The 11,695-nt window shown below is 37.9% G+C and overlaps 1 protein-coding gene across 1 annotated transcript; it reads right to left on the bottom strand.

Annotated features, from left to right (window-relative positions):
- Nucleotides 1–4,498: 4,498 nt before the first annotated feature.
- On the bottom strand, nucleotides 4,499–11,043 carry LOC110330748 (UDP-glucuronosyltransferase 2B17-like). Its single transcript, XM_021211042.1, has 4 exons — nucleotides 10,915–11,043; nucleotides 9,263–9,350; nucleotides 8,327–8,546; nucleotides 4,499–4,778 (listed from the first exon to the last, which is right to left on the bottom strand). The coding sequence occupies exons 1-4, from the start codon at nucleotides 11,041–11,043 to the stop codon at nucleotides 4,499–4,501; spliced, it is 717 nt and encodes a 238-aa protein (XP_021066701.1).
- Nucleotides 11,044–11,695: the final 652 nt, after the last annotated feature.

Here is an 11,695-nt window from a genome sequence, read left to right as displayed (position 1 = left end):
AGCAAATATCATGTGTGTTCTTTTGTGATTGTGTTACCTCACTCAGGATAATATGGGTTTGCAGGCCCATAGGAGAAACAACAATATGAACTAACCAGTATGCCCAGAGCTCCCAGGGACTAAACCACCAACCAAAGAAAACACATGTTGGGACTCATGGCTCTAGCTGCATGTGCAGCAGAGGATGGCTTAGTCGGTCATCAATGGGAGGAGAGGCCATTGGTCCTGGGAAGGTTCTATGCCCCAGTATGGGGGAATGCCAGGGCCAGGAAGCAGGTGTGGGTGGGTTGGTGAGGAGCGGAGGAGGAGGGGATAGGTGTTTTCAGAAGGGAAAACAGGAAAGAGGATAACATTTGAAATGAAAAATAAAGAAAATCTAAAAGAAACAAAAAACAAAAACAAAGAAACAAACAAAAACATGGAAGGACCCATAGCTCCAGCTGCATATGTAGCAGAGGATTACTTATCTAACATCAATGGGAGGAGAGGTCCTTGGTCCTGTGGAGGCTCAATGCCCCAGCATAGGGGAAATGCTAGGGCTGTAGGGCTGTGAGTTGGGCATGGGTGAGGGAGTACTGTCATAAAAGCAGGAGTTGGAGAATGGGACACAGGGTTTGCAGAGAAGAAACCAGGAAGAGGGATAACATTAGAAGTGTAAATAAATAAAATAAAATAAATAAAATAAAATAAAATAAAATATATATGGTATAATCCTGATAGATCTGCCTTTGTATGTTACTTGGCCTTTTCCCTTACTTGTTTTAATATTCTTTCTTTGTACTGTGCACTTTGTGTTTTGATAATTATGTGATGGAGGACTTTCTTTTTCATTCCAATATACTCAGTGTTTGTGGGGCAATGAGCTATACACAGAGAGCTTGGTCTCCAGTTGAGTTGAGGTCTGAAGCCCTGTAGAACCTGATGGGTGATAATCCCCACCTACATGGGACGGAAGGCGTTCCCTCATGTCTCCTGGAACCCTGGCTCCTGTCGAAGTTACCGCCCCCACAGCCCCCACAGCCCCCACAGCCCCCACAGCCCCCACAGCCCCCACAGCCCCCACAGGAGAAGCGTGTGGTTTTTAGTTATGTACACAATGTCCCAAGCTTCTGACCTTCAGGAAGACTACCTAGCAACAACAAGATAAGAAGCCCACTATAAGAGGTGCTGTTTGGCCCTACCTTGCACTCTCTCTCCGCTCCCTTACTCTCTAACCTCCTGCTCTCTCACCATTCCTCTTTCTCTCTCTTTCCTCCTCTCCTCTTGGTCATGGCCGATCTCTCTCTCTTTTATCTTCTCTCTTGCCCCCTGCCTTTCTACAATAAAGCTCTAAAGCCATAGATCTCTGATCATAAAGGACTGGACTAAAAACTCTCGCCTGCGTGGGAACCTTCTCCCCCTGCCCTTTCTTCCCATCTCTCCGGGGACTGGTGTTGTTCTGGGGCCCCTATTCTGTTCTCATCTCCTCTGCTATATTCAGCATGGGATGCTGGAGACTGAGAACCAGGTAGGGGGTTGCCCCCTTGTCTACACGCTGCCCAGTGGTGTCAGTGGCTTCACACAGCCAGATGCCCACCCAGGGCCTAGTGGAAAGCGTCCAGCAGTCCTATTGCATCCCTCTGCCCAGAGGACAAGACCTCTGGTGGGATGTGGGCATTCTCTCTCCCCCGTCTTCCCCTACACCTATAGCTCTGCAAGTGTTCTGTAGGCTTCTTTTAAGTTTATGACCATCTCTTTCTTGGGTTACAGAAGCTGTATTCTATGATTTTGTTGTAGATTTCTGGCCCTTTTTAGCTGGTAATCTATTCTGTTTCTATTCCTATTATTTTTAGGTTTGGTCTTTTCATTGTTTCCTGAATTTCCTGTATGTTCTATGTTAGAATTTTTTACACTTTGTATTTTCATTGACTGATATGTCAGTATCTTCTATGTTATTTTTTATTAGATATTTTCTTTATTTACATTTCAAAAGTTAAACCCTTTCCTAATTTCCCCTATGAAAACACCTATCACCTCCCTCCTCCCCTGTTCACCAACACACCTACTCCTGCTTCCTGGCCCTGGCATTCCCCTATACCGGAGCATAGAACCTTCATAGGAACAAGGGCCTCTCTTCCCACTGATGACTGTCTAGGCTATCCTCTGCTACATATGCTGCTAAAGCCATGAGTCCCACCATGTGTTTTCTTTGGCTGATGGTTTAGTCCCTGGGAGCTCAGGGGTACTGCTTAGTTCATATTGTTGTTCCTGCTATGGGGCTGCAAAACCCTTTAGCTCCTTGGGTCCTTTCTATAGCTCCTCCATTGGAGACCCTGAGCTCAGTCCAATGGTTGACTGAGAGCATCCATCTCTGTATTTGTCAGGTACTGGCAGAGCCACTCAGGAGACAGCTATATCATGCTCATGTCAGCAAGCACTTGTTGGCATCCACAATAGTATCTGGGTTTGGTGACTGTATGTGAGATGGAAATGCAAATCAAAACACTGAGAATCCACCTCACACAAGTCAGAATGGCTAAGATCAAAAATTCAGGTGACAGCAGATGCTGGAATGGATGTGGAGAAAGAGGAACACTCCTCCATTGCTGATGAGATTGCAAGGTGGTACAACCACTCTGGAAATAAGTTTGGCAGTTCCTCAGAAAATTGGATATAATACTACCTGAGGACCCAGCAATACCACTCCTGGGCATATACCCAGATAATGCTTCAATATATAGTAAGGACACATGCTCCACTATGTTTATAGGAGCCTTATTTATAATATCCAGAATCTGAAAAGAACCCAGATGACACTCAACAGGGGAATGGATACTGAAAATGTGGTTCATTTATTTACACAATGGATTACTCTTCAGCTATTAAAAACAATGAATTTATGAAATTCTTAAGGAAATGGATGGAACTAGGAAATATTATCCTGAGTGAGGTAACTCAATCACAAAAGAACACACATGTTATGCACTCACTGATAAGTGTATATTAGCCCAGAAGCTCAGAATACACAAGAAACAATTCACAGACCACATGAAGCTCAATAAGAAGGAAGACCAAAGTGTGGATACTTCTGTCCTTCTTAGAAGGGGTACAAAATATCCATGAGATGAGATACAGAGACAAGGTGTGGAGCAGAGACTGAAGGAAAGGCCATCCAGAGACTGCCCAGGTCTCTTGAGGATCTATGTTATCTTTCATTCCTAAAATTCTCTCTTCTATTTCTTGTATTTTGTTGGTGATTCTTGCACCTGTAGCTCGTGATTTCTTTCCTAAGTTTTCTTTCTCAATAGTTACCTCCATTTATCATTTCTTTATTGTTTCTATTTACATTCTTAGGTCTTAAACCATTTTGTTCAATTCCTTCACCTGCTTGAAGGTATTTTCCTGTATTTCTTTAAAGAAATTATTTGTTTCCACAGTAATGGCTTCTACCTGTTTGTCTGAAATTTCCTGTATTTCTTTTAGGAAGTTATTCATGTATTCTCTTTATAGGCCTCTGTCATTTTCATAAGATGGGATGTGAGATCAAGATCTTGCTTTTTTGGATGTGTTAGTGAATGCAGGGCTTGCTGTGCTGGTAGAAGTTGGTTCTGATGGTGCCAAATTACATTGCTTTCTGTTGTTTATGTTCTTGAGCTCACTCTTGTCATCTGGTTACCTGTGATGTTAATTTTCCTGGGTGTTTCTGATGGAAGCCGGCCTCCTTAGAGGCAGGTAGAGCTCTGTGACCTGTATTGAAGCAGGTCTTATGAGAGGCAGGCAGTGCTTTCTCTGGTTATGGGGAGCCTCCTCTGTCCCTGGTTCGAGTAAGTATCCTGTGTTCCTGGTTAGGGCAGTTCTCCTGTGATCCTGGTCAGGGCAGAATTCCTGTGTTCCTGGTTAGGGCAAACCTCTTGTGTCCCTGGTTAAGGCAGACCTCTTGGGAGACAAGCAGGCTGTGGAGCATAGGAAGGGAAGGGGAAAGCTTAACTGCCGTGGTGGGTGGAAGTACAGATTGGAAGGGAAGAGGGACCTAGAGTGAGGGGATAGCTCCCTCCTTCAATTGGGCTCTGTGGGTGTTCCAGCTAGTGTGGGTATTGTAAAGGTTGTCTCAGCTGTGTTCTTGGTTAAGGCAGACCTGAGAGACAGGCAGGCTGTAGAGTGTGGAAGGGGAGCAGGCGAGCTGATCTGCTCTGTGTAGAGGTACAGCAATGTTTTAATTTTTATGACTTTTTCAAGTATGTATTCATTTTCCATATTTTCTATGAATGCAAATAATTTTATACTGAATTGTTTAAATATTAAAATAAATGATGGAATTCTTTGATCAATTTTCAGTAACCACAGATATAGAATATAATATATTGTATATATGAATGTATAATATATACATATATATTCACAAGGTACAAAATTACAAAGAAGATGTGCCTTGATAAGGTAACCAGTGAGTGCTTAAAAGGTGGTTCACACATTAGAATGATGCTGAAGTTTCATTCATGTAGTGCATTGTCAATGAGCTCTACTCATTCTTCGTTTTCTTTGCCTTCTTTACAAAGAATTGATAAGCAAACAAGCAGCACTTTACAGGAAGGGCTACAGTGGCCACCACACAGGCGAGCAGGAATCCAATCACATCCAGAGAGTGGTACTGGTACCAGGTGAGATTGTGTGCGAGTGGTCTCAGGTGCTTGGCTCCTTTGTGGCGCATGACAAACTCAATCCAAAATATAGTCCTGTCCAGGGGCTTCATAGGTTGGTCATGGTGAATGGTTGACAACCACATCACATTCTCTTTATAGCTGTAAGAGATAAAATGGTCATCCAAAAAAATCACAGAATGAATGAAAAATACACATTTCTAAAATTTTGTGTAGATGATAAAGATGATTTTCCAAAAAGTAGAAGGAAAATGAATTATGCGTAACATTTATGCCCAGGAAGATATTAGTAGGAAAGTTTGAACTTCTTGAGAAAAAAAAAAAAAAAGAAGTATATAAAGAGAAAAGTAGAAAGACAAAACACTCTGAAGTTATAGTATATAGACAGTTAATCCTTAAATAAAAAATAACAAAATGACTTATTATTTGAATATATGAAAATTCAGTTATCCAGAATGAGGATACAGTTCAAGAATAGATTTTTTCTGAAGAGATTTCTAGAGTTTGTGAGAAAACTTCATAAGGACACGGTAACAGTCTCATGACCTCAGTTTCTTCAAAAACAGAATTGTTTATAAATTATGCTTTTGTGGCCCTTTCATTAGGCACACATTTACTTCATAAATTTATTTATTATAACTAATTATTGTTATTTTTTCATATGCCTCTGTGGAAAGTTCTGTTTTACTGTGAATGGCTTTTCCACAATGTGCCTCTTTCCCCTGTTATTGTACACTTTACTCATGTAACTCGTCTTAATCTTCAGAGTATACATTGCCTGATGATCTAAATAAAGTAGACTACTGCATGAGACTTGACTTTGTCTCATTTATCAGCCTGATTCCCCCAGATCCCTCTGACATTGTAGAGTGGTAAACAAACCAGTAAGCAATTATAAACTAACGTTTTATTCAAACTGGGTACTAGCATCAGAATGTATAAGTGGAAGGCAAATATTTCTCAAGATGCAACCATGCTGTGTATCTGTATATTGATGATAAGAGGTTGTGTTTGAAATGAAATTTTTATGGAATGTCATATGAGTCACTACACATTATGATTAAAAAAGTATGCTGGATCTTATTAATTAGCTCTAATTGCAACTTCTTGTTGCTTTTATCTATTTTGTATGAAGGTTAGTACTTACTAATGTAATTAATAAAAAGGGTAACAATTCTCTATTAAATATTGAAATTATTTGAATTTTTATTGCATTACATATATTCTTATAAAGTAAGGTGATTAATTTTTTATTATTATTTTCAATTATGGGCATGTGTGTGTGCATGTGAGAATGTGGGAATGTATGCATGTGTGCTCTTTTGTGTGTGTGTGTGTGTGTGTGTGTGTGTGTGTGTGTGTGTGTGTAAGCAGAGCTGGAGTTACAGATTGTTATAAATCACCTGATATGGGTGTTGCCAACTGAGCTAAGGTCCTCTGCTAGTGTGAATCCTGCTGTTATTCACTGAGACATCCTATGATGCTAATTTTGCTAGAATTTCTAATTTTCATTTTTTGTTTGCATTTTGATTAAAAAATGCTTCAAATTTCACACTAAATCATGTACATGCATTTGATTATATTGCTGAAAAGATTATTAATGATTATATAAAGAAAGATGACTTAGAGACAAGAGTCACTGGTCCTAAATATCAGTTTTATGTAGCAACAGGTAGTAAGTACAGTGGTAGTAACTTACCCTCCTACTGTTTACAAAGTACAAGAGGAAAATTATGATATTTTTTATTAAAACATCCTAATTTTTTAGTATGTGTATTAGTCAGGGTTTCTATTCCTGCACAAACATCATGACCAAGAAGCAAGTTGGAGAGGAAAGGGTTTATTTGGCTTACATTTCCAAACTGCTGTTGATCACCAAAGGATGCAGGACTGGAACTCAAGCAGGTCAGAAAGCAGGAGCTGATGCAGAAGCCATGGAGGGATGTTCTTTACTGGCTTGCCTCCACTGGCTTGCTCAGTCCACTCTCTTATAGAACCCAAGACTACCAGCCCAGAGATGGCACCACCCACAAGGGGCTCTCCCCCCTTGATCACTAATTGAGAAAATGCCTTACAGCTAGATCTCATGGAGGCATTTCCCCAACTGAAGTTCCTTTCTCTGTGATAACTCCAGCTGTGTCAAGNTGACACAAAGATATCCAGTACAGTATGCCTATTACATTTATTTACAACTTGTGATTCAACTTATTTGAATGGAGGAATGAGAAGAGGAGAGGCTCCTTAGAGATAGGGAGGGAGGTAAATATAAGAAGGTGTGAAGAAGGTGAAGAGAGATAGAGAATTCAAGTGATTTTATAAGTGAAATGGGAAGAGGGGAAGGTTCCTTAGGGAGAGGGAGAGAGAACGGGAGAGGGTGAGAGGAAAAAAAGAAAGAGAAAAATGAATAAAATAACAAGAAGGATGTCTGAAAATCCACAAATAATTATGCTATTGACTATTAATCAAAATTACCTGTAATGCATACAATTTCATGTATAAATATACATTTACAGTTTTAATGAACATTTCTCGCCTGGAATGATGGTGCTCCCTCCAAGATCTAAGGGCCACCTATCATAAAGCCCAACACCAGACATGGATGCCCTCATTTGAAATGTTGGCCAGAGTTGTCAAAGAGACCATTAAACATATTGTTGTTGCTCTTGTTTATTCCCCAGAGTTAAGAAGCATGTTTTTATTATTGAACGACCATATATTTCCAAAACAGGGCCTAACGACCTCTGAGCTGGAACTGACTTAAAAGTAACTTACCTGAAGTCTACCTTTCATGGTAAACCATAGAATAAAGGGCTGAAACATTATAAGAGACAGAGGGCCAAGAATCCTGCTATGAAGTTTTTCATTTGAGAAATATCAAGAAAGTTACACTCATGAAGCATAACATCACGGGTGCCTAAACAAGATCCAAATAATGATAACACCAATAGTCATGCAATATGGAGAGGATTAAACCTTACCCTGGTCCAAACAGTACACAAAACTATTAAAGGACCTACAGTATGCTGAAAGTGAGATAGAAAGACTTTTCCAGAAAACAAGCTCCAAATTGATTTTTTTTTAATCAAAGAAAAATGATGATGGGCATATAACTTTGCTTCACTCTAATGGATTTTCACATTTATATTGACACAACAGGTTGCAGAGTTACACATTAATAGATATTATGTTCAATAACAAAAGTTATAAGTGACATGTGTCTTTTATAACATTCAAGTTGTTCCTTTATGATGTTTTCCTATGCCTTCTATGTGTAACCAATCTGATACCGCGGTTAATGTTTAATTTCTTTTCACTCATTAGCTATTTGAGTTTTGAACTATTTTTAAAACCCTAACAAAATAATTGAAAAGAAATACTGGCCAGATATGGTGGCATACATCTCTTGGCCAAGCAAAGGGGTTGAACATTTAAGATGAGCCTGATTTACATAGCAAAGCAACATAAAGCATAACATGGAAATAAAAAAAATAACAGAGAATAATATATACACTGAATCATGACCTAGTTTGTCTCAGTACCTACAATAATTATTACTCTAACAATAGTACTTGCTCATTTGTCCTTCAGTAAGAAGGCCAATGACTGAATAACTAACCAAATAAATAAATACATAAATGAATGAATGAATGAATAAACAATGGCTATACATTTTAAAAGGTTATACTCACGAAGGATTATTAATGACTTCTTCCAGTGCATTGAGCAAATCTGACCTTGACATTGTTTTGATATTTAATGCAACAGCTGCTCCTTTGGCCACCATGTGGGCAATGTTATCATGTTGTTCTGAAAACAAAGGAATGCCAATCATAGGGATTCCATGATGGATTGCCTCATAAAGTCCATTCGCACCACCATGAGTTACAAAGGCTTTGGTTTTTGGATGACCTAGAATAAGATGAATTGAGGTTAACATTAATTAGCAGTCTTAGACACAAAATGAGAAATGTATATTCTATGAGGAACTGAAAGGAAGTTTTTTTCTTTATTTTTCTTTTTTTTTTTTTTTTTTTTTTTTTTTTTTTTTTTTTTTTTTTTTTTTTTTTTTTTTTTTTTTACATAAAGATTCTTATACTCGGGGCTGGTGAGATGGCTCAGTGGATAAGAACACCAACTGTTTTTCCAAAGTTCTTGAGTTCAAATCCCAGCAACCACCTGGTGGCTCACAACCATCTGTAACGAAATCTGATGCCCTCTTTAGGAGTGTCTTTAGACAGCTACCGTGTACTCACATATAATAAATAAATAAATCTTGAAAAAGAAGATTCTTATACTCAAAAACTCACTGAAATGTTTACCTGTCTCAGAGCTAAAAGACACTAAATTTGTATACACCTATTTTGCAGATTTGTATGTGACTTGAGACTTGAACTATGAAATACTTGCTTCCAGTTGAACAAATGAAGCACATAGTAGTTAAGAGAAAAACAAGTGTGAAATTATTTTTTAAAATAATTTATAATTTATATTACTTATATATTTATATTACCTTAAGTAAATAATTTATGAACTCCGTGTAAAAGAAAGGCTTTTGAGTCAACTAGAATAGGAACAGGAATCAAAGAAATCAGTTGTTATTCAGAATTTGCTTTCCAGACTCTTACCAAGAAGGTCATTCTGGGGGAGCCACTTGTAGATTCTGGTATTGGGTCCTAAGGAAGCTGGGGGGTTGCCATCAAATCGCCAAAGAACCTATTAAATGTCAGATAATCTTTAGTGGTAGAGCCAAATTTAACATTATACAACCTGAGTAGGTTATATATAAAAATATAAATGTAGATACATATATTTATGTAATGACAATTAAAGAAAAATGATGTCATGGATTTCAAAGAGAGCAAAGGAATAGACAGGAGAGTGGTTGAAGGGAGGAAAAGGAGAATGGTGTAGTAATAATAGTTCCCAATCTGGGAATAATTTTTAAAAGTACAGCTTTTTTATCTTAGAGAAAACAGCTAAATACCTCCCATGGGATATGAGGAAGATGAGGAAGTCAGAAGTGGCAAGCAATGAGAACCCTTAAAAGACTGAGAGAAGAGTGTGCCAACAGTTTCTGTGTTTCTTGTTACACTCACACAGGTTGAGCATAATCCCTACTTTCCAAGCAGATGAATGTAGACAAAGGAGACAGTTAATACATGAAAGTATTTAATGCCTTGGTGACATAATTCAACTACAGAGAAGAGTGGCAAGTTACTAATAATTTATATTTTGTATAAAATTTTTGATAGGTCTAATACTCCAGATTTAATACCACCGCATTTTTACTTAGAGTTTACTTTTAATCATTTGTTCTATGTCATTTTTAATGAATTTCAATTTTTTGGTCTTTACTTTTGCTGTGTACATGCCGTCTTCTCAGGTGTAGCAAGTAAGGGTGAGTCTATTATTATTACCCATCCCTTGCTATTGTTATTCAGATAATATTTAAACTGTCCTTCATGTACCTTTATGGAAATACATGTTTTACACCTTGAACTCATGTGATGTTTACTTATATGAAATTTCTGAACCTCAGATTATGCATTGTCTGATGCTCTGAATGAAGCTGGCTATTTCATGTGATCTGGGTCTGCCTCATTTTTCATTCTGATTACAATGAGAGTCCTGTGTTTCATGTTTTATGATGCACAGAGAAGCCTGTAGGACAGCACCCATATCTACCTTTCTTTTATATATTTCTTCTACAAATATTGGCAAGAGAGCCCAGAATCAGTTGTTTTTGTTTATTTGCTTGCTTTGTTTTGTTTTTCTGTTTGTTTGTTATTATTTTATTTTATAAACAGCCCCTCTCAACTGCACACTGAACAGATGTACTTCAAAATTAGGATGGAGACTCATGCTACATTTCAAACATTTTCAATAGCTGCTTAATTCTTCTGTTAAAAAATTAATACAAATTTACTCCCCCCAAAGAAAAATCTTACATAATCAGTGTCTTTAAATAATTGACAAATGAAACAAGTGATTCTGAAGAATTTTCTATGTCTACAAACCCTTGACAGTGATGTCATCATAATGCCAGCATTTCAGAATGTACCCATAGAGATCACAAGTTAATATCCCAGGTACACACAGCCAAAAACACCTTCTGTAGTATTGTAATATCTGTTATGTGTATATGTTTCTAAATTGTCTAAGGTAAATTAGATATTACCTAACATTTAGGTTTCACACAGTCATTTCCAGAATCAAACTTTCCAAGGACTTTCACAGACTGAGTATACAGTAGCCTCCCATGGGCACTTTATCTCACCTTTTGTGGAATCTGGGCAAGGGCCCATGCAATTGCATTGGCCTTTTCTTCTGTCATGGTACTGACCATCGACCCTAGAGAAAACACCACCACACCATGGTCTCCAGAACTCTGGACGAAGTCTTCCATTTCCTATGAAGAAATAACTTTTGGGTCTCAAAACAACAATTGTAGAAAACTCATCTATGAAAGTTTTATGAAAAAAAACTAGAACAAAAAATATTCTCACAAATTTTTAGAATTGCAGTTTTCATATATACAGAAGACAAAAATGGCAATGTCGAACACTTTGAACATTGCAGGCAGCAGTGTAAAGTGTTGTCACACGTGTTCAACAAATATTCTCTGTAGGTATTTGCCTACATTCATGTCTGTGTGTCCTGGATATGCAGTGCCCACAGAGGTCAGAAGATGTTAGATCTCTTAGAACTGGAGTTACAGATGATTGCTGGGATTGAACCCAGTCCTCTGGAAGAGCAGCCAGTGCTCTGAACACTGAGTCATCTCTCCAGCCTCAACAAACATTCTCAATGCTTTCCTCTGGCAAAGTGAAATCTCACCAGTGCAGGTGTAGTATATGAGATATTTGAAAAAATAGTAGCTTCATTGGATTTTCATCTTATAGAAGGTATAAAATTTTGTTATCATTTTAATTTTCTCCCATGATGGCTGATTTAATGCCATTATCTAGTGTTTGATGAAATAATATCTATTTTATAGTATGTACCTATGTGGTAGTTAATACAAATTTCCTACTACAATTGCTTAAACGTTTTGCTTT

This window comes from Mus pahari, chromosome 13, assembly GCF_900095145.1.
Source record: "Mus pahari chromosome 13, PAHARI_EIJ_v1.1, whole genome shotgun sequence".
Classification (NCBI taxonomy): Eukaryota; Metazoa; Chordata; class Mammalia; order Rodentia; family Muridae; genus Mus; species Mus pahari.
The sequence above is the reverse complement of the archived record's forward strand: the minus strand, read 5'-3'. Positions and strand labels throughout refer to the sequence as shown.